General features: G+C 53.6%; 2 protein-coding genes across 2 annotated transcripts in view; one reads left to right on the top strand and one right to left on the bottom strand.

The window, feature by feature from the left end:
- Positions 1-8,038: 8,038 nt before the first annotated feature.
- Positions 8,039-22,572, bottom strand: LOC103060489 (carboxyl-terminal PDZ ligand of neuronal nitric oxide synthase protein-like). The gene is made up of 11 exons (XM_088146830.1): positions 22,272-22,572; positions 18,531-18,602; positions 14,270-14,362; positions 13,840-13,898; positions 13,323-13,431; positions 13,107-13,248; positions 12,436-12,596; positions 12,105-12,272; positions 11,451-11,616; positions 10,844-11,186; positions 8,039-10,639 (listed from the first exon to the last, which is right to left on the bottom strand). Exons 1-11 carry the CDS (start codon positions 22,380-22,382, stop codon positions 10,258-10,260), a joined length of 1,806 nt encoding a protein of 601 aa, XP_088002956.1. The 5' UTR covers positions 22,383-22,572; the 3' UTR covers positions 8,039-10,257.
- Positions 22,469-22,692, top strand: part of TTLL11 (tubulin tyrosine ligase like 11) — a 31,563-nt gene continuing 31,339 nt past the window's right edge. The window contains exon 1 of the mRNA XM_088146829.1: positions 22,469-22,656. Coding sequence (XP_088002955.1) covers positions 22,585-22,656 — 72 coding nt within the window. The 5' untranslated portion in view covers positions 22,469-22,584. The remainder of the gene's footprint in view (positions 22,657-22,692) is intronic.

Here is a 22,692-nt window from a genome sequence, read left to right as displayed (position 1 = left end):
CCCCCCATGCTGATCCGGGCAGACGTTTTCTCACCCCCGGAGAGGGGTTGGCAATGCCCTGCCACCAAATGGGGTTGCCTTATTTCCTCCGCCAGGCCAAGGACTCCGTAACTTGAAAATTGCCGTACCTTGAAAATTGCCAGCTTGCATGTCTGGGCCCAAGAGCGCGATTTCCTCCTAGTTTAAAAATTCTTTTCCTCACATTAATCTTTTTTTATTTTTATTTTGACAAATGCCTGTTTCCAGGAAGTTGCAGAGGTCAGCTCAGCATCTGTTGCTGGTTACTTTGCGCCGAGCGGGAGGATGGGTGCCTTGGGGGCCCCCTCTCTCGATGGTTTCCAAAGCGACGGGGAGCAAAGTCATTTTTAAACGAGGAGCTGAAACCGGGCGAGGGAGAGAAGGCTGGGGAGGTCCCGCCAGCCCCAAGGCAGCTAATGACGGCGATGAAAGTCGGTCGCTTGCAGATTCTCCTGGAAATTGGACCGATCTGTCGCGAAGGGGTGCCTGGTGGAGTGGTTCGCCAAGGAAGGGGAGCTGCCCGCTCCGATGTGCCAGAGAGAGCTCCCCTTCCTTGCAGCCTCGGAGTCAGGGTGGTGTGTGGGAGAAGCCCACGCTCAGACCTAAGTCAGCTCAAGGCAGGCCTGCACGTTTTCTCCCCGCAGTCCCATCTCTTTGTTCCTCCCGTGTTTTTGCTGGCCCGCTCTCGCTTCCGTGGGCCACCACCCCTCTTGCGTCCTCTCAGCCTCTCAGCGAGGTGCCAAAGGGGCACCTTTTCCATCCCTCCTAGGAACTGGGCAGCAAAGGGCTTTGATGCCTGGTGGGGCCAGCTGTTGACCTTCGTGCCACCATTCAAGAGCCTCAGAGGCCCTATAAATTTGATAGATAAATAAATAAATATATGTGAAGGGGCAGAGTTAGCCCTCCTTCCATCTCTCCCTGCAGCTCCTCCTGTCTGTGGGGCCTGGTTGACTGCCCCTTTCTCAGACTAACCTTGAGCTTCACTTGCCCAAGCAACCCATCGGTCAACCGTCCGTTGCGGCTTGTCTCCCGCTGAATAGCCTCTGTTAATGAATAGGTGGCGGGGCAGAGGGAGGCTAATTTAGTCCATACCTGTCAAGGCTGGTGGCTTTGGGTTTTCGGTTTTTTTTTTTTTTTGCAAAGACACCTCCTGACAAAAGACGGTTTCTGAAAACAAGGAGGACGCAGTGCCAAGATAAAGAGGCTTGGAGATTTATAGCCGAGGAAATACTTTCTCCAGCTCGGTGGCCATTTCCAGCAGGAACAATAGCTGGCCCTGTTGCGTGAGCCAAGCTGAATGGGTTTTGGGGTGTGTGTGGTTATCAGTATCTTTTCCTCGCCGTCCCCTCCCTTCCTGGAAATGAAGATACAGAATCCCCTGTTGGGCCCGCTGATGTGTAATCAGCAGGAATTGGAATATCCGGGCTTGGAAAAAAGTTGTGAAGAGGATGTCATTGGGTGTGATCGATGGGCCCCATCAGGGCGAGCAGCAGCAAGGGTTGGGGGCCAAACCTTTTTTTTTTTTAGATTTTTTTTATCCCGCCTTTATTATTTTTACAACTAACTCAAGGCGGCGAACGTACCTAATGCTCCTTCCTCCTCCTATTTCTGAGCGTTACCCACCTCCTGTTTTGATTCCTTTGCGAGCCTGGGTGAATTTTCCTAGGGAAGGCCATCTTCAGGACAAAATGCTGCTTGGCCAAAGCGTCGAGGAGAGATGCATTCATCCGTCCATCTGATTGGCCACCCGATCCATACTCAGTCGTCCGGAGATACACGTGTCAACGTGCGCACGCAGGGGAGACTTTCCAGTGCAGGAAAATTGGAGGGTCCCTTCGGATCTGGCCCCGTGCAAAACCATCGCTGGTAGCTTGTGAGCGCGCGCTGCGCCTGGACAGAGCCGGATCTGGATTTTGGGAACTGGGAGGCAGATAAATAAAAGAGATGGGGCTGCTGTGAGCTTGCCTTCCTGATGGGTTGGAGCTGCAAGCCCTAGTATGTTGGCTGGGGGTTCAGAGCACCTGGAGCAGTGTTTCTGCCGGCTGGGGAATTCTGGGAGTTGAAGTCCACGCAGCTGAAAGTTGCCAGGGCTGAGAAACACTGATCTGGAGCCTGCTGGCCTGAGTGATAAACTACCTGCAAGGTGTCCCAGATTAGGCCCAGTTTTTCATCCCTTCGGGAGAGGGATTGAGCGAGGCGAGGAAGAGGTCTGCTGAGCCTTTGGGAGAGAAGTCCAGATGTTCTACTCCTCATCTGGAACTTCTCCAGCTCTGCCTGTTGGACCAGTTCAGTCGTACAGGCCAGGCCCGTGTGAGTGGCTGAGAAGCCTTTCTTGCAGCCTGTGACCCTCATCGGCGCATCACACCCAGCACTTCTCCCATTTGGACCCGCTGCTCCTTCCCGAGTCGGCTTTGATTCGCTTTTCCCGCAGGCTGGACATGCAGACTTCCCAGCCAGCCACTGGTTTGCTGTCCTGCCCGTTCAGCCGGGCTGTGGAAAGCAGCCGCATGCCTTTCTCTGGATCTGGGGTGGCAGAACTCCTCGGGTACCTCTTCCCGCCCCCTCCCCGCTCTTCCAAGTTCTGCCCCCTAACCCGATACTTAGGATATGAAATAATTATCCTAAATGATCGGATTTTAATTAGACGACACAGCAGATGATTACTGTATTCCAAATTGGTGTGGAGTGCTTACTTATATGCCAGCCAAACTTGGTCTCCACTATTTTACCCAGTGGGTGGCCAGAAGACAATCAGGAAGCAATTAGTTTAGTTGGGGGCTGCGCGGCTTGCGCCCACCGCGGAGCGTCTTGCTGAGTTCCAGGACCGCGCCAGCTCCAGAGGAGTTCGAGACCGGGCAGCGTTCGTCTTTCTTTCTCTCTCTCTCTCCCCCTGTCTTTCTGCACACGTGCCACCCTGGAACAAGCCATCTTTCTCAGGCAGCCAGCAATTAGCTGGGAGAGGAGGACCACGATGAGCAGGCTTGGCTGGTTCCGCCAGCCATTGTGAGCTTTCTGGAAGATGCGGCAGAGCAGGGCCTGCTGAGAACGACAACTTCCATCATTCCAGGCCTGCGTTAGTCCTAATCCTCATTCTTCCCCCGAGAACGTATTGGAGGGGGTTCTGTAGCCACCGTCATGGCTGGGAAGTAAGGTGTGTGCGCATACCACGGGTGACCTGCGTCTTGGCCCCAAGCGTCCTCCCTGCGAGTCAATTCAGTGGCGTCATTTTGAGTTTTAACACCATAGAAAGCAGAAGCAGGAAACCTTAAGCTTCAGTTTTTCCCATCCTGAACATAATAAGGGTAGTGTCCTACCAATCAGGACTGTTGTGAATACTCAGGCTAGACAAAATGGGCAGTAATTGGCAATGCGTGTGTGATGTCGATAGTGGTTGTGCTGTTAAAACATTCCTTTTGTCTCCAGCTCCTTTCTGTGTAATGTTCCCCACTTAGAAAAAGTGAATTGTTCTCACCTACGCAAGCTTGGCAAATTAAGGGCATTTGCATATAGCTATTTTGCATAACTTTTTGGTCATAGATCTGAATTCGGGGAAGCCAAACAGCTTTGTAGAGTTCCAAAATCATTCCCGCCCCAACTTCTGGAAAATCTTCCCCGCACCCCTTCTCCTTGCCAACAACTCAGAGGCATTGCGTTTACATTTTCAAGCCTCTCTTTTCACCCATAAGGACTAGAAACCTGGGGGCCTTTGCGCGCATATGTTTGGTCAGCTGGCATTTACATTTTCCAGCTGACCTCCTGTGATTTTAGATCAGGTATGCTCAGCCTATTTTTGCTTAAGAGGTTGCCCCTGCAGTGGTTTTGTTCAGCGCTATTCGTGAAAAAGTTTGGGCCAGCTCTGGCAGAAAGCAGCGGGTGCGTTGCCCGAGGAAGGAACTGCTGGGTGTGTGTGTTTATTAGCAAACTGGGCTAGCCTGGCAAAACTAGACAAAGGATGAGTCAAACACTCTCCCCATGTTGATTGAGTTGATGGAAACTGTAGTCCAACACAGCTAGAAGTGCTTCGAGAACAATGAGATTCCATCTCTCTGTCCTTGTCTCCCCCCCTGCCGGTCCCCCCCCATCTTTATCAGAAGTTGCCTACAACTTTTACCTCCTTTAACACAAAGGAAACTTTCCCTTCTGCATTTTTTTTTTAATAGCAGAGATGCTCACTCCAGTAAAATGATTGGCAGGCTCGAGAGCTGAGAGAAACCAAATTGTTTATACCCTAATGAATAGAATCTTGATTGCAGGATCCTGTTTGGAAAATTACAGTGCCTGAATGGAAGCTGTACAATTACATCTCCCAAATGCTGCATATTCATTTCAACTGCTTTGCATAGAGATTAACGAGCACGCGCGCCCTGATGCAGACTCTGAAATTAAAGCCAGCGCCGATTTTAGTCACAGGTTACAAACTAAATGGCATTGTTGGAAGGGCTAGGAATCTTTACCACCTGCGATGTTGAGTGTCTTTATCTGGGCAGTAAAAATTTGGCTCTTTTTTCCAGTGCAAGGAGAGATAATGAAATTATGTGAACATATTTATGCGAAGCTGTCTATTAGTGATCAAATTGCGTATCTGTTTGACCTGAGATGGGCTTTCAATTTCTGGGGGGGGGGGAAAGGTACACAAAACTCACTTCTCCTTCTCTGATTTTCACATTTTAAGTGTACTGGAAAATAAGCAGGTAATGTTCAAACTCCTGACCGTGCCCCACAGGCTCACCCACCCTGTCCTTTCTAGATCCCTGTTGCTCTGCTTGGGGTCTGCTCTGGATGAAGTGTGACCATCGCGTGAGGTTGATTCAAGTTTACCTAGCTGGAGTTTAGCTAGAAGTTTAGCCACTTTGGGGTTTTTGCCTTGTTTGCAGCCCCTGAGCCTCGGTTTTGGTCCTGCAAACTGGGTCGGCCACCAGTTGGCCACCCTTTGAAGTTGGGTTAACATCCAGGTTAATTCTGAGCCTGGTCACCCTACTTTCCCAGTCTGGATGCAACCGGTGATTGTGCTGAAATGGAATCCTGTGGGGTTCCTTAGTATGGACCTAGAGAGACAAAATGGAAGCGGCATATGGATGAAAGAATAAGCCACGTGAAGTAGGTCCTGTATTTTCCGTTTGCCCAAGTTGCTGCTGGGGATGGGGCAGAGGGTGGGGCAGACTGGAGAAAATGGGGGGGGGGGCACTGGGAAGGGGCTTTCTGGCCTCAAGAGCTGGGACCGTCTTCAGTTTACGCTTAGGGTTCCTGCGCTTCAGTGGTGGCGCTGGCTTTCGGACAGCGGCTGTCTCGGGCAACAATAAGCTGGTCTGGAAATGGGGAAGGGGGCCCCTAGCTGACAGAGGGTCCCCTCTGCTTATCATGGGCCTCCGTGGTGGGGAAGAACCGCCTTATTCTCTGCCTGGAATCCTGGGGGGCTGCCTTGGTTGGAAAGGACAACCCTGGGGCTGGCCTCACGGTCTAGCAGCATCCTGCTCTAACCGGTGGCCCGTAGAGAGCGGCATTCATGCCAGGCCCACAGCTGGCCCGCCGTGCTCTTAGGAACATCCCAGCAGGATGTTCTCCCGGGAACTCGGGCCAAATTCCTTAGGAAGCTGCTGCTGGAAGAGGTTTGGCTGCGCTTTGCATGCTGGCGGCGAGCAGGGAGGAGGCCGGGACTGTGGCCGGAGCGAGCTGCGCGGCCTCCTGCGGAACAGGCCTGGCAGTTTGCATTTGCCATCCGGAACTGGAGGCGTCTTTTCCAGCAAGGCACGGCAGCAGGAGAATCTGGAGTGGCACTGCCCTCTGCCGGGCATTCTCCGCTATCGAGTGCAAAACGCATGCAGTGCTAGGGAGGGGGATAGCCACACAACCCCCCCGTACCTCCCCCACCCCCCTTTTTAAATCAACCACCTGGTTCCTGGCCACCTTCAGAAGCAGGGGCTAAGGGGGTCCATCGTTTGGGGACAAGGGAGGGCAACCTGACTTGGGGCCACTCATTCACTTTTAGCCCGGCCTACCTCTCAGGGATTGATTGATTGATTGATTGACTGATTTCAGATGCTAGGCTGACATTTGACTCCTACGATTCTGGGCGGCTATCATAGCAAAACTGTGAAAAAATGGGGATAAAACCCCCAGAGATGCTGTCAGGTGAACAACAGCTGACCCTTTTTCCGCACCGTGGAGCGGACACACACACACACACGCCATCACCCTAACCCAAGACCTGGGAAAGTTCCATGTTTTTAATGCTCTTTAAAAGGCTAGGAAGGTGAGGGCTGCACAAAACTCTTAACCCTAACCCTCGCCTTGAGCCTTGTGGGGTGTGAAGTCGAACGAGCCCCAAGTGCCAGGGTTCCTGTCCTGGAAGCGGGATGTCCTCTGAGCCTCCCTCCCTGGGGGAAAGGTGTGAGCCCCGCGGTGATGGAATAAAAAGGTCAGCAGGAGGGCCTGCAGAAGCAAGCCACCTTCGAAGTGGAGGCTCCAGAAGCGGGTCTGGCCCCACCCTCCTCCTGCCTGCCAAGCTATGTAGTGGCACCCTTCTCAGAAAGACCTTGGCTCTGGCTTGCGTTTGCCTGGATTCAGGCCGTGCGCCACCAGGGCCGGGCTGGGCTGGGCTGGGCTGGGCCGGGCTGGGCTGGCACAACAGGCTGAACCCTAAACCTGGAATAATAAAACAAGACGGTGTTGTTCGCATCGTAGCCAATGCCAACCTAACACGTTGAGACAAACTACCCAGCCAAGTGTGTTGTGCAATGTGGCCGGTGCTTCTAGATGACTTTAGAGTGTGTATTGGTGAGAGCAGGGGACAGAACGGGCCTCGAGGAGGCCGTTGCGTAGAATTCCTGTTTGCAGGGAGGTGCATAGTCCAGTGGTGACACGCGTGTGCTCTGTGGATATTTGTAGAGCAGGAAGGCCTGCTGAGGCATCCCTTCTGTCTTCTTAATTCTGCTAGGAAATTTGCCAGTGGGGAAGGGTGCTGGACTTTCGGGTTTGCAAAACCTGCCAGATTTCCAGTGATGTCATTTGCCACCCACCAGAGAAGTGCAGAAGGCTTCTCTGGGAGGGCTGGAAATAGCCTGCCCGATGCTACTGAAGACCAGAGGCCTGATTCTAAGAGAGGGCCCCCAAAGCATAGCGCGTGGGTGGATCAGGCCTCTCCTGGGTGTTGAAAAGAGGGTGCAGATCCGGTCCAAAGCTTTCTGTTTTAGGAAACAACGGGACATTCCCGGGCTGGCTTTAGACTTCATTCCCAGGGTTTTATTGAGGGGAGAATTGTCCGAAAACGTTGCCTTTCATATATATTCCTCCTGGAGTTTGATATTGATTTCTCTTTTTGCCTCCCCCTCCCCCAAGAAAGAGGTGAACTGATCCATGAAGCCCCCCCTGTTGCTAGCCAACGTGCCAGGTCCAGCTTGTGAATTGCTGGTGAAAGTGGGACATTTGGGCTAAAGCCCCCAAGGCGGGGAACGTACGGAATCGGCGTTAGGGCTGACTTGATGCCAACAGAAGGCAGGAGGCGGCTGGGCTAAACGGAGCAGGGGGAGAAGTGAGTTCCTTTGGCAAGCTACATAATGGTTCTTGAGTTTTCCTTTCGTGGTGAGAGAGGGCATTTTTGCTCCCACCCAATGCTGCACGATCGGTTCAGTTGTTTCTCGACTGGTCTTACAAAATCTTCTTTGCAACGGAATTCAGTCGCATGAGCTGAAGCTGAGAATGTGCCGTCTGCCCAGCTGCATGCAGGAATCTTCTTTAAAGGTCTCTTGAGACAGATTGCCCGGGCAATGCTTACAACAGAGCAGGATGTCAAAAGGTTGTGTGTGTGTGTGTGTGTGTGTGTGTGTCTGTGTGCGTTGGGGTGGGAAGATGATTATCTGCAAGGAAAGCAGCCCTTATCAGAGAGAGAGTGCTAGAATTAAATTATATCGACAAGGGACTTAAACTGCCATTTGACTCAAAGGCATGTTGAAAGCACATGAAACCAGGCCCTCCCCCCTCCCCAAAACACAGAGCCAAGAAAGGAAGGAGAAATGAATCTCTGATTTACATTTATCATCCTGGAACCACGAGCACTTTACATCATAGATTCAACCTTTAATCTCTCTCTTTCCGTTAAACTCTTCGATAACAGTTGCAGAATATGCTTGGGAAATACTGGCGGGTCACCCAAACTACTCTCACGCACACCGTTTTCTCCTCCCCAGCTACAACTTGCTTTTCTTGCAGTAGGTTTTGTACAGCCACCTGTAGCAAGAGAATCCGGCTCTAACTGGGCCTTGGAAAAGATTCAGGCGGCATTTTGGTGCCTGAGCCAAGGCGCGTCTCGTCTGTGCTCCTGAAATGTTCCCCGTGGAGAAGGGGGCTGTGAGTCTGGCATCAGCGGTGGGTGCTGCAGTGGCCCCTGACAGCGGGGCAGCCACGCCATTCCTCAATCCACACGCTAACATTGCAAATGGTGCATTATTGCACACCAACTCTTTTTTTTTTTAAAATGGCCGTGAGGGTCGCTTCCAAACACTCCCCGCATTTTTCTGCCTTTTCTCCCTTTTGGGGAAAGTGAAAGCAGCTGGAGAGGCGAGGAACACAGAGAAGTCTGATAGCTGGCTTCTGATTCAGAAGTTAAGGCCTTGTTTTTCCCTGGGGGGAAGGGGGGACCCTGCTGGGTGGTCCAGCGCAGCCAGGAGTTTCCCAGGCTTGCCGTGGGATGGTCCGCACCCCTGAAACTACAGCGTGCCTTGGGGCTGGTCTCAGTGTGATGCAGCAGCTCCAGAAAATTTCAGCCCGTCCCACAAGCACAGGAGCGAGAGCGGTTTACTTTTGGAGGTTGGCAGCCTCAGTTGTCTGTTCTGAAGCTGCCATCTTGTCCCCTGGTTGGCGATCGCTTGGCACAGAGCGCAGTCATAGTGTGTCTTCTAAGACATCCTTCCTTCCTGGTCTCTCTCTCTCTTTCTCCCTCTTTCACACACTCCCTTTCTGCATTGCAACGATTCACACAGTTCCATCCCTCTGGAGTCTTCAGATGGAGCAGCTCCTTTCGTGCATGTCTTACCACAAAGACCTCATTTCTGATCCTTTAAGGGCCCTCCCCTCCCCTTGTCCTCTTCGACAACTTGCTCTGGACTCTGCCCTCTTTTTGTGGCCGTCACCCACAGCAATGCAGTGGTCATTCTGTTTTGCTCCGCGTGAGCCTGGTGCCTGTAGTGCGAGTCCGCAATAGCAGCATCTCCGTTTGCAACTCCTGTCCTGTTCCACGCACTGAGTTTGAACCCTTAAGACATTTTCATACAGCTCCTTGCTGGTAGGTGTTTATCCCCACGGGTAATGAAGGGGCTTCTGAGGGGGGGGAGCTGTTACAGCCTGTACTAGCCCCAGGTGGCCTTTACCCCAGATGCAAGCATCTCAGATTCTGACTGCTTGGGCCAAATTCCTGCACATCGGTAGAATCTTTTTCCTAGGACCCAAGAAACCTTTTTTTTTTTAATAAGCACCAGCTCTTTTCCTGAATAACTCACTCCCATCTCCTCCAGTAGAACTACAGACGTTGAGCTGTGTGAAGGAGACAGGGAGGGAAGAGGCTTCGGGGGGCACCCGGCTTCCTCGGCTCGGGAATCCTGGCATTGGGGTGTCCCCCTCGGCTCAAAACTCAGGCAGGAGGAGGCTGGCTTCTGTCATACAGACCTCTGGAGAGCAGCAGTCATCTGCATGTCTCCCCTGAACTCCATGGAGGCAGCTGGAAATCATTGCTAAACTAGCAGTAACTTTCTCTCAGCTCTTAGATGTTGACCTTTGTTGGCTGAACGGTGGAACCTCCCACGTCTTCCATTATCCAGGCCACCTGCAATTAGCTGTTCTGGCCCCATTGCCCCTGAAAGATCATGGACTTGTTCAAGCCTTGGGAGCAATCTCCGGCAGGGCCATTTGTTCAGCAGTTGGGGCTGAGGTCCTCTCCAGGAGGGAGTGAAGGTGGTGAGGATGTTTTCCTGATGGACATTCACTTCTTACGATGGTATCACAGTTTGCAAACCAGCCAACCACACCAAGAAGTTGGGTGTTACTTCTTCGGCGCGTTCAGGTGGTGCTTGGAGGAAGATGCCCTCTTCTGGCTGGAAGACTTCAGAGCCTCCAAGTTGCCTTCATCCGGAGACAGCGGTTTCAGTTCCCAGCTTCTGCTTTTGTGCAGCGTTACTTTCGTGGACCCATTTCAGGATTTCTGTCCTGTATCAACAGAGCATTCAAACAACAGTCTGTCCTTGAAGCGCTTTATGCAAGAGCCGCACAGGTCCCATTCTTGTCAAGCTCATCCTCAGACAGGCTGATACGCAAACAGGTTTCATTGATGGCCAAGAAGGGCTGTGTGACGTTCAAGTTCTCAGCTGCTTCCCTTGGGTCTTCCACCGGCGAACGTGCCTCTGCGTCCTGCCCAATACCCTCCCGGCTTTGGGTTTTGGCACGGCCACTAGCTGTCCTGGCGTCAGACTCAGACCTAGAGAAGATGCCAGCGCTACCGAGCATGGAGGGTTCTGGATAGGCTCTGGCAGCTGCTCCAACCTTCTCCGTCTCCGAGCAAGGAGAGATGGTCTTACTCGATCTCCTCCGCAGGGTGGGTGGAGGTGGATTCAGCTTGGGAATGAACAGCTGCAATCTGTCAAATGAGGATGGGAACAGGGTAAGAGCCAAGGCCGGCTGGCTAGCTATGTGAGGTCGGGCGTGCACATGCCGTGTGGAACCTCAGCCTGAGAAGGAAGCAACCATCTGTGTGGCTGGACGTAAAAGCCAAAGCGATGGCAGAGACTCGCAGCTTGGTCGGGTCAGCCCAGAGCAAAAGCACCACACCTGGGTTCCTTACCTTTCCCTCTGCACCGGTGCATCTGGGCCGCTGCATGTTGGCTGCGTGCCTCCGTTGGGCCCGCCGCATTCGTCCGCCTCGGATCCCTCGACGCTGCGGAGGCCGTCGGGCCCTTCCAGAACCACCAGCTGTTCTTCGTTCTCTAGCCTGCTGGACAGTCCACCGCCCTTCTCCAAGCTGGCCATGTTCTGGTGGGATTCATACAGGGCGAGATGCGTCATGGGGCTGCCCGCTATGCTGGCTGGTGTCGAGGTGGAAGACAAATTGATTTCCAGGCTGCAGTGGTCCTTCAGGCTGAGGGACAGCGGGTGGTCCAAGTTCAAGTTCTGCAGTGAACGGTCAACTGGGGATAAGGAGGGGGAAGACGTGGTTCAGCGACACCCTGGAAGCTGGCAGGTTTTGTGCCATATTGTAAGAAGGCACTCCTCTGGAGCGGCTGGGCTTCTTTCTGGCAAGGGCAGCGCTCCCTTAGAAATGCTCTCCGGCGGCTCCTTTCCTTGCACCTCCGCTCCCCCCTTCTTCCTCCCTTCCACGTCCCGAGCCCCTCCGTTCTCTTGCTCCCGAAGAGCAGACGGCGGGGGGCAGGCTGCACGGATCTCTTGCTCACCTGGACGTCGCGGCTGCACCTTGATCTCCAGCTCCTTCAGTTGCCTCACCAGCAAGGAGACATGTTGGAGGAGATCGCGGTTAGTCAGGAGCAGTTGGCGGACCCGAGCCTGGGCCTCCACGCGGGCGGTGGTCTCGGCCGACAGCTGGTCTTCCAGCAGTTGCACCTGTGGGAAGAGGAAGAGGCCGGCACTTGGTGTGGCAGGGATCTCCTTGTTGCCCCCAGCGCAGGATGCCCAGAGGGGCTCAGCCTCTAATCACGGATCTTCCATCAGGCACGCTGGCTGGAGCTGCAGCGCCATCGCCTCTGGAGGGCCCCTTTTTGGGGATGGCAGCTGGAGCTCTCTTTGCAGTTTAGAAGAGATGGAACTTACTATCGGCCACAATTTCCACGCCAGGACACTCAACCCTACAAGCCCCTCTGCATTGTCACCAGCCAGTTCCGGTCTGACACCTGGGGGCCCCAGTTGGACCGGCTGCTCTCATGGAACCATTGTGGCAAGGAGTCCCGCAGGTTGGCCTTGTGGACTGCCAGCAGCCCTCTCCGGGGGGACCAGGGGCAAGATTCTGGGTTGTGGTGGTAACTGAGAGCCAGAGGCTTGCCAGCGGAAAGGGCAGGCATGGGAAGTTTCCACCCTGGACAGAGAGGGGTTACCTGTGCAATGGCCACCTGCGTCTGCTGCTGCTGCTGGAAGAGCTGATGCTGGAGCAGCTGGAGGCAGTGCTGGGAGGCGAGCGGGGTGGCCGAGGCAGAGGAACCGGGGCTCCCGGTGCTGCCTAGCGGCTGGGCAGAGGAGGGCCGAAGACAGCTGTTCTCATTTTCCTGCAGCCCAAAAGGGAGCGGTCAGCCAGAAACCGGGGGCTGCTCCTTTTTCCCTCCCCAGTAAGCCACACGGATCCAGAGGGAGTCGCATCTCCGCCTCTCCTGTTTCATTTCCCATCTTCTCACGACCGTCTCCAAAGGGAGAACTTTAGCCGTCACCCACCTGGCTGTCCCTGGCCGTCGGGCTGAGCCCAGTTTTCAGGTCCCCCAGGTCAGGCACGGAGAAAGGCAGCTCGCAGACGCCGCAGTCGGGCAGGCACGCCCCTCCCGAGATGGCCAGGGTATTCTCTCTGTCAGCCAAGGACGGTTCCACCGGCTGGAGACCTTCAGGGGACACCGCAGAGGCAGAAAAAATAAGACCCAGCTGGTGATTCTGGCATTCGGCAACTCGGAAGAGGATCGCCTCGACAGGGGTCTTGTGTTCAGCCTGATTTATGAGTTGAAACCCCTTCCCAGCCTATGGAAGAGGAGGGGAAGTCTGGAACAGCCCAGACTTGGGCTGCGTTATTGTGGAGCTCTGCAGAACGGTGGCCTCTCAGGGCTGGACTGCTTATCTATCACTCACCTAGACAAGTCCACCTTGGACGAGTCTTATCTGCGGCAGGCAATTTAATTTTTGAATGGATCCAAGGGCATCGCGCGGCCATTTGGGGGCAGAGCCTGAATTTGCTTTTTTGTCTGCTGCAGGAGTTGCCTGGGAGAATTTATTTTCCCATCTCAAATCACCCTCTTTTAGGAAGCACAAGACTGTGAGCTGAGTCACCTTACCTTCTCCAGATTTACGATTCAGAAAAGCCACTTCGGGCTCCCTGGAGGTCCCTCTCAGCCTCTCACCTTCTAGCTGAGAATCATCCGCAGAATTGTTGCTGGCCCCATCTGCCTGGCCATCTGCGTTCTGGAGGGCGTGCTGCAGACTGAGCTTGTGGCACACTTCGAACGCTTGGCCCACCGTCCGTACCACGCGCATCGCCTGGGTCTGCGGGAAGATACTGCGTTAGCAGGAGCCACCGTGAAGCCCGGGGTAGCCGAGCTTTCCCCAGCTTCGCTTGCCTTCTTCTTGGACTTGAACACATTGCAGCGGAAGGAATTGTTGGTGCTGTCCCTGGCGATGTAACTGAAGATCTTGAGATCTTGCGAGTCGTGGGAGACGTAGAAGATTCTAAAGGAAGGTGGAATCAGAGAGAGAGGTAAACTGAGCGCCGTGTACCAGGTCGTCTGAAGAGAAGCCTCACCTCTTCCTTGCTCCACACATTCAGAAGCACTTGCAGAGAATCATTCCTTATTCTCTGGCAATTCTGGGGGATAACATACACAACATGCTTTGAGAACTCAGCTGTGCTTCGTCTTGGTTTAGGAGGCAAAACAGAAGGTCAATCCAGCTGCCCCAGGATGAAAGCAGAAATCTCTTCTATCTTGGATCATAGGCCGCCAATGGTTGGAGGAAAGCCCCCTCCTCTCTCTGATACAGAAGTTCTTACCCGGGGCAAATGGGGGAGGTCAGAGGGCACTCAGGAACCGTGATGGGTACGGAGGGACAAGAAGGCGTGACTTATTCCCAGCAACTCACCTGTAGACGGGGTCGTGCATCACCATCATTTTACCCTCATCCCAGGTCCATTCCTTTCTCTGCAAATAAGATTAAGAGCAGAGATGGAGTTAGCAGTGCCAGTTACTTTGGGTTTAGCAACCATGCAGCACCCCGCATTCTCCAGTAGCTGGAGGGAGCAAGAGACACCTGGCCAGGGACTTGGGAGGAGCGAAGCAGCGAGAGTAAACTCTGGGCATGCATTTCCTTCTGCCAAGGGAGACGTGTGTAAATTAATAAACGATATAGGTAGAGGACCTATATTTGAATTGTTGCCTGAAGAACCCTTGGGACAGCTGTTCCAGTTAAATTCACCCTTTCCACCCCAGCAGCCTTGATTGCTTTTGGGCTCAGCCCCCACCCGGTTCTTGTCATGCTTCATTTTGGCATCCACAAGGCCACGGCCACCCACCTTCTGCTTCTTCCGCAGCAGCACCTTCACCCCGTCAACCGAGACGACAATGTTGACTTTCCTCTTCTTCACGTTCTTGGCCTTGAATTCATACTGTGGAGGAAGACAATGATGGCCACAACGCCTTGGTACTCGTGACCCCTTCAGCCTTAGTCCTCCTTTCTTGCTCTGCCCTTGATGGGGGTTACTTGCAAGGAGCTCAGCGCCTTGCTTCTGGCTGGCTTCCCTCTCTCCAGGCTGAGAGGCTGGATCCTTTGTAGGATCCTTTTCATCTCAGCTCCGTTGTTCCCGGGCCCTCAAAAGTTGCTTGCATTCAGTCCCATTGGAAGGAAAGTGGAAACTCAGTGTATTGGGCGGGGGGGGGAGAAGAGTGCTGATTTTATCCCTTAAAATGCCCTCCAAATGAGATGGAGAGCATGCATTTTTGTCCTCCCCCCCCCCCCATTTTTAAAAGATAGCTGTGAGTGTATGTGAAAGAGCGAAGGCGTTCCATCTTGATCTCTCCTTGGTTCCAAAATGAAAGCATTTGGCAATAAAATGGTTGTTTGGGGCAGATTAATTCTGTCCTGGGGTCTAGGGGTATTTGATGGGCATCGCCTGATTGCATTTCCATCCGGGATGTGTGCTGCTTGTTGATAGAGGTGGGGCTGCACTTTGTACTTCCTCAGAGGCACTTTTAGTTCTGCTCTGGCCCAAGACGCAGCTCCCACGGCTAAGCCCACCGGCTTTTGTGGTGAACTGCTTTTGCTTCACCTTCTGTGCCAGAGGGAGGGAGGGAAGGGGGACGCATGGCGCTCCTGAGATTTCCGAGTTCACACTGGGAAATCAGGCGGGCTGCTGCTTGATCTGCAGATTATCGCCCAGGGCCAGCAGTTGCAGCGATCAGCAGCAGCTAAGCCAACACCGAACAACCGTGGGCGAAGCCAGCAGCCAGCATTCAGGCCACGGAGTTCCTTTCTCGTTCGGCATGCCCACGTGTGCCCTCGCAAAGTCCTTGCTCGTCCTCTGCTGGGCACGTTTGATTCATCAGTCGGATACTGCAGGTAAAGAGAGCTCCTTTCAATCTGGGCTAAAAATATCCTTGTTTCTGGGATCAAAAATCTCAAATGCTGTCTGGCAGACCGTACAGCAGCCGAGGCGGAGGGGGGCAGCCCAGCTTGCCCCCCCCCCACCCTGGGGCTAACCCCAGAAAAGTTTCCTTGAGGAGGCTGTTTGGAATTGCCCTTAGAGTTGTAGAATTTGGGCTGGGAGATCACAAGGTACAGAAGCGTGGAGGGGAGAATGAAAAGAGGTTTGCGGTTCCAGACATCAGCCGTACCCAGATTCCTATTTCAGTTCCCTGGGAGAAGCGTCCTGGCCAGCAGAAACCGTCCGGCCTAAGCAAAAAGCCACTGTTCGGGGGTTTTACTTCTTTTTTCCTTTCTAAAACTATTTATTTTTATTGCTACAAGGGAGAAGAAAAACATTACCCCGAAGTACAAAATAAACAAATCTATAAATTGAAGGCACCGGGAGCTCTTGTGCTGTGTGAGGAAGGAAAGGTTTTAAGTGGGGGGAGTCTGGCAGGCGGGCTGCAGGTCTTCCTCTGCTCCCGATTGGGGTGGGGGCTTCCAGTGCCTCAGTTAGGGCCACAAGACACATCTGCTGTTGCTCTACACTTGCGCAGCCCTACTTCAAAGTCGTCATATTGATTTTAGCAGCCCCTGGCTTTCTGCTTTTCATGTCTTTGTCTTTCGAGCCGTTTCATGGTTGGGCATGTGGAAAACCGGACTGCACCGAACGCTGCAGTGCCCGCTCTGCCTCTTACCTAAGAAACAAAAAGCTTCTTAGAGGTCCCCTTCAGCCTTGTTTCTCGGTAGCCAGACCTTTGTGTTGGCAAAAGCCAGAATGGCAGGCTTGTACCACTGAAGGTGGAAGTGCGGGAAAAGGCCGTGCCGGAGGGGGGAGTCCAAGGACGCAATACGGAGGGCGGGCGGCGGCGGCGAGCAGCACGTCAGGAAATACGAGATGAAAAGCTCTGTGGGCAAAGGTGCCCAGATGCTTCAAGAACGGGTCTCGCTGCTCTGCTTAATATTCCAGTGGAGTAAGAACAGAATCGCTATCGCTGACAAGTCAGGAAAGGCAGCTTTGGGGATTGTGGGGAGAAGGAGGATGAATTTCAGCTCAGAAAGGTCTACAGCTCCAGCAGCTAATCATAATCCGAAGGGAGGCCTTGCAGTTTAAAAATAAATACATTCAAATTCAGGCTTAGCTTTGCTTCAATGACAGCGCAGCCCGGCATAACCAGATCTGATCCGCCACATTTGCATTCTGCTCGATCCCTTCACCCACCCACCCACCCATCTCGAGTCTCGCTCTCCCTTTCTCCTGGTTTGTTCTCTAAGGGACCATTTCACCCAGAAAACCACCGCCTTGCCTTTGATCTCCGCTTTGGAGACTTCCCAATTTTCCTTTGTGGGGGTGGTAGGGCATCTGCACAACAGAAAACGTTAAGCCTGACATGAATTCCTCCCCCCCCCTTGCAAATTCTATTTGCAAAAGAGTTTACTCAAAGGAAAAATCCATGGATTTATTTGGCTGAACTTGGGCAGTGCAGAGGGCGCATCCAAGGAATTGGTGCCATCAACCGTCCAGCCACCTAAGTACATTGACATCCTGGTTTTTTAAGGCAGTTGAGGCTGTATTTGTCCTTTGTGGTGGACCGCGGGAATTGTGTCGCGACATCCCCTGCCGCGTTGTAAGAACGGTGATGGGGGTCTGGTTAAATTTTTCTCACCCGTCATTTGGGTCTGTTCTGTTCCCCCACCCACCCCAGACTGAATCGTTGATTTCTGTGGATCAGCACCTGTGTGGCATCCATATTGGATTATGGTTGGCGTTCCCTTTCTTCCCTCAAGCATTTCTTATGGCAAAACAGATTATTCCCCACTGAATGTACAAGAGGAGGAGAGAGGAAGGCTCTTGATTTCCCTCTCTGTGTGATGAAAAATCTGTTCTCGGGCTCAACCAAAAGGTGATGAATGAATAAGCGAAGGAGGCGCGGGTGCAAGACTCATAGGTCACATTCTGTCTGCAAGAATGGCCAGGCAGATGCCTCCAGTACATTCACAGGATAAGAAGAGCCTTGGCCTGAGATCATCATCTGTGGTCCTCCTCCGCACGTCCTGACAAGTGAGGCAAGGGGGCTGTGGGTCTGCAAGAGTGCATCTTCCTTGGAACGATCTCTCCAAAGAAGCTGGCACGGCACCTTAGGCACCAAATGAAGAACTTTTCAGAATTGGTTGCTGCGCTGTTGGGTATTTGTTTGAAAGGCCAACATCAGCCAGCCCTATTCCGTTCCATTGGCCTGAAAAATGCAAGGATGCAAGGATCCACCTTGTTAAGTCTTGGAAGGCGAGCGGCACAGTGTTCAGAAGCGGGACAGAGATCATGAGGGAGCAGAAGGATGCTGGTGCATGAGTCTGCCTTACAGGGAGTCGGCTGTGGTCCCTCTACCCCAGTTTTCCCCAACCTGATGCCCTCCCGGTGGGTTGGATTGCAAGGTTGGAATTCTTGTGGTTCTTTAGTTACTGGAGTCCAAGCCCTGACCGGAGGTGAGATGCAGAGTAGGCGTGCAGCCAGCTAAAGGAGGACGCTGAAGCAGTTTCTCCCTGAACTTTCAGTGGTCTGCCTGTCTCTCAACTCTTTTCCCACATCCACCTCCAACGTGGGCCACACCTTAGCTTCAAACACATGCTGGTCTGCCTGCCCATGTCCACAGAGCAAGTGTGCGCGCTGTGGCCTTCTTTAGCAACTCTGCTCAGAACAGGTGGTGCTATCCTCCCCAGCCCACCCGCCCTGGTTCCCACCACCCACGAGAGCCCGAGGAGGAAATGAAGGAAAAACACCCTTGAAACTTAGGGCAGAATTGCCCGTTGAAGGCACTCTCCTCCTCCAGCCACATTCATCGGCTCCTGGCTCAATTTCCTTGGACCAGCCTTCCTTCCGTTCTGGAAGAGAGGCGGACCGTGGGCTCAGGAGCGAAAGCAGCAGGGCCCTTGCCAAGCAGCCTTCTGGTGGCATGGCTGCTTGTAGGAAAGGAAGGCGGGGGTGGTATTTTCGAAGTGGGAGCTGGGAACAAGAGAACATCTTGTCTTCCTCCCCATCTCCCATTTCAACCCCAGGAGAAAATGCTTCCGTGGGCCTTGGGGGTGGGCTGGGGAGAGGAGCGCAGAGAAGGAGCAAGGAAGGAAAGGCAGAGATGGCGTCTGTATTGACTCACCCGGATCCTTCTCATGGCTGCCACAATCTCCATACGGCTGTTGGGTCTTGGCACATCCAAACTACCAATGTACTAGTGGAAGAAAGAGAGAGGGAAGGGGCAACCCAGTTCAGAGTCTGATGCTGTTTACCTCAATGCCAAATCGCAGGAAGGAGCTTCGGTGCCCATGTGGAGCTCTGGCTGACCTGATGCCCCTCTCTTCCCCTCAGGATCTGCCAGATGTCTGGGCATTTGGGCAGGCTCGTTCCAATCCCCTGGCAGTTTTGTCTGGCAGGGGGTGCTACGTGTGGCTCAAAGCAGCGGAATTCAAAGGTCCTGTTTATCCAACCCCTGTTGGTTTACTTTCTACCCCTGTCGCCAAGGCTTAGAGGGGACCCCTTGGGGAGAAGTGCAGAAGAGGCCAGAATGGACAATACACAATTCATTTAGAAGTCGCACATGTAACGTGGCTGCTGGGAGGGCTGTTGCAGACCCACCCGCCATCCCTTGATCCTGGAGCTGCTAACAGATTATAAGAACAATCACCCTTCACCTTCTGTGATTACACAGTCTTATTCAAGGCAGGTTAACCACAGCATCACCCTTCCGATTTCATTCATCAGACCTGGAATAAACGGTGCAATTCTGCTCCATGTCAGAAAATTAAGGCACAATTTCAGGGGCCAGGGACAGTTCCTATGTGCAGAAGATAGTGCATTGTTTGCAAAAATCATGGTTGACTATCCCTAAAGGATTTGAAGCCAAACTCCCAACTTCAGCCCGCTCTTTCATCCAAGGGTGTCAACTCAAGGACATTTAACCCAGTTAATTGTTTAACATGAAGGCAGCCCATTCCAGTGACAAGTTCAGTGGGACTTGGAGGTAAAAGGGGGAGTCTAGCCACTAAAAATACAAGCAAAGTCAAGTAAAGCAATCCGTGTAAAATGGCAACATGCGATGTGTCCAAGAGCTACCGCATAGACAATATGCCTGTCTTTATTTTCCTTCCAAGTTTGACAAATGCCAATCAGGAGAGTCTTCCAAAAGTGAGCCCCTGAACCAAGAAGCCCATCTTCTCCCTTGTGCTGAGTTGGTGCAATCCTTGATGGGTTGAACGTGAAGGTTATCTCCTGTCCGATATGGAAGCCTAGCCCTAGCCTCTTCCTTCCTTTGCCCGGTCGCTCACTGGTCTGCACATCAGGGCTTCTCACCTGTGGGTGAGGGCCTAAATCCGGTGTCCTTCAGAAGAGCTGGACTCCAGTTATTTCCAGCAGCCTGGCCATTGATAGATATTGTAGTCCAGCATATCTGGGGAACACCACATGAAGGACAAACTCAGAAACTGGCAAATGCTCAGACTTCAGCTGTGCTGAAGCAAACAGGTCCCTGGCTGGCAAACCAGGATGAGGACAGAATCAAAGGAGGCAACTATCTAAAAACTAGAAGAAATGGGCAGTTCATTCCAAGTTTGAGACAACTAGCAAGGGCTGAATGCATCCAGATGTAAACAAGTAATAATTGAAGCATGCAAGCCACGTTGCTAATAAAGCATTGTTCGAACACTATTTTTAAATGCTCTCCCTTCAAATGGTTCTAATTAAAGACCAAAAGGCCTGTGTGCCAGGGAACGTGTTTTTTTTTCTTTTCTTCACTTCCTGAGCGCTAACCAAATGTATTTTTATCTCCTCGAAGCCTTAAAACGGGGACCTCATTCACACATCTTTGGTGATGTTCTGCTCAGTCACCCCTTCCCATCTGTAGTGCTTCTTACAGGCCGTCCTTGGCATCTTCCCTCCTGAGAAATTAGTGGCTTTTCTTTTGGTCGGGAACAAAGGCAGGGAGAGCGAGTGAGATTCCCAGCATTCAAGAGCACTGTGTGTTTTTGCAAAAAAGGAGTTACCTTGGCACAGCCCGGAAAGTGAGGAGAGGGAAAGGCTGGGCTTGGCATTTGAAGCATCACGCACACGCACACACCCCACCCTGCAAAATGGCCACTACAGTCACCTCTTCTCCTCGTTTAGCAAAGACTTGGGCGCCTTCATGGAAGGAAGGCCAAGAGCACAGCTAGGTCTTCTTCACAATAGCGGTCCAGCCTACCGAGATTTAAAATGGTCTTTGCACAAAGCAGTCTGCTTCAGCTTTTGTCCCTGCTCATGTACCCAGGAATATTCAATCAGGGCAACACAGAAAGAATGACCAGCTGGCAACAGGGTTCAACTCCGCACCTCCCAAAGGATCCTCCAGCGTTGCCCGGAAGTCTTCACAAGGCCGGAGAAACACAGGCCACAATGCAGGCGCTTCTGAGTAGCCAGTTGGCCACCGTAATTCCACCCCCGGAGGAGATCTCAGAGATCCCAAAACGTGCCCTTTCCGACCCAGTGCAGTACTGACACCGCTGGGTGCCAATGCCGGCGGGGATAAGGCTGAAATCAGCCAAAGCTGTATTTCGGCCTTCTGCAAAGCTGGTCTCTAAATGCTGCTGGTTAGGGGAGCATTTCCCACCCGTTTTGTCAGTGTCGCCCTGGATACAGATATAGACTCTGCGATGTGTGCAGTGGACCCTTTTTCATCAAAAGTGCCTCAGAGAATCCGCTCCCTTTCCATTCTGGGTGATGAACAGTTCTGTGTCAACAGGAAGCCTCCGCATCCTTTCAGCCAAGGAGAACCTGAAGCCAAGCGTCCAGATCCAAATAGCACAGTTGGTGAAAGAGTTTGCAAGCTAAGAGGGGGAGGGGGTGGCTTCCCTTCCCATTTAGGCTCCTAATTAATTCTGTGGGAAAATGTCCAACTCACTTAAACTCTGAAATCTAAGGATATTAAAGTAGTGGTTTAAAAAGCACCCAACAGGACAAACCAGTTTATGCAAGATCAGATCAAGCAAGCGTTGTGGGGCCATTTGATTCTTCTGCCCCCTTCCTCGTCCCAAAACTTTCTTGGCTCTACCCCACGGAAGCCGGATAAACATTGACTGCAAAGCCGCTGGATTCTTGACCAGGTCTTTGCCCTCTAAGTCCCATTCCAGAAGTGTGGAGATGGGCCTGGGTTGACCGCTTATCCAGCGTCCTCATGGGAATGGTAAGATCAGGATGGGAGGAACAGGGCAAACAGGCACAGTTTGGCATGTTTTTCAACCTGACCCATGCGTTGGCTGTACTCATGCAGGGGGTGGGCCACACCCACGCATGGAAGCTTTGTTGTAAGAAGAGCTCAGGACGAACCCGCTGCTAGATATTTTTCACTTCAGCACCTGATGCCCAGAGGGTAGACTGTGGCTGCAGAGGGAGGCTCTGTTTCAACCTCTGTTTAGCTACTCCGGAGGAAACTTCTGTGCCTTTTCTGGGCATCGGGAGACCCTAATGGAGCAATGAGCTACAGGAGCAAGCGACTCTGCCCCTTCTGCTTGGACTGCCCAGCCCCTCCCCGGCTTCTTCCAGATGCAGCCGGCCGGCTCTCTGCCCGCAGGCGGGTCCAGCTGAGTGCCGGGGCTTAAGGCGGCCTGAAAAACGTCCCTTCTTTGGCCGCGGCTGCCGGGGGTTCATGTCCTCCGCGGGTTCTGGCCGGGGCGGCCGGAGCTAAGCGAGAGCAGCTCCCCACCGGCTTCGGTGGGAACCGGCGGGGCGGTCCAGGGGCTTCCGGAAGCCCGCCGGCTGGAAGCCAGGGCGCGGGCCCGGGCGCGGGGCGCTGCAAAGAGGCTCCCGGGCGCCACGGCCCCTCTCCTGCCCAGCGGGGGATGCGCTCCCGTCCCGGTCCCCGCGCGCTCACCTTGGCCTGGAAGTGGATGCCGTGCTGGAAGGCTTCCTCGTTGTGCAGCGGCACCCGCGCGTCGCCCGCGTCGTCCACCAGGTTGTAGCGGTTCTTGAGCTTCCCGGGCATCTTGCGGCGGCGGCGGCCGAGGCTCCCGAGGGGGCGCGCGGCGCCAGCGCATCGCCGCCCGACGCCCGCCCGTCCGCCCTGCCCACCCCGCGCGCCCTCGAGCCCCGGCAGCCGCGGACTCTGCGAGGAGCGCTGCGCTCGGCCGGCCGGGAGCGCAGGGCGAGCCAGCGAGCCGAGGCTCCTCCCGGCTGCCGCCCGTGTGATGCGCCACGTCGGGGCGGAGCGTGCCGGGAAAGGGAAGAGGCGGGCGCCTCCCGGCTCCCGGGAAAAGCCGGTGGGTCTGCGCTCCGAGGTGTGCCCGCCCGCCCGC

This window comes from Python bivittatus, unplaced genomic scaffold (genome assembly GCF_059951505.1).
Source record: "Python bivittatus isolate LINGU-HERP-01145 unplaced genomic scaffold, Pbiv_v1 ctg000160_np1212, whole genome shotgun sequence".
NCBI classification, from domain to species: domain Eukaryota; kingdom Metazoa; phylum Chordata; class Lepidosauria; order Squamata; family Pythonidae; genus Python; species Python bivittatus.
Note: the sequence above shows the minus strand (reverse complement) of the source record. Positions and strands in the feature narration are given on the sequence as shown.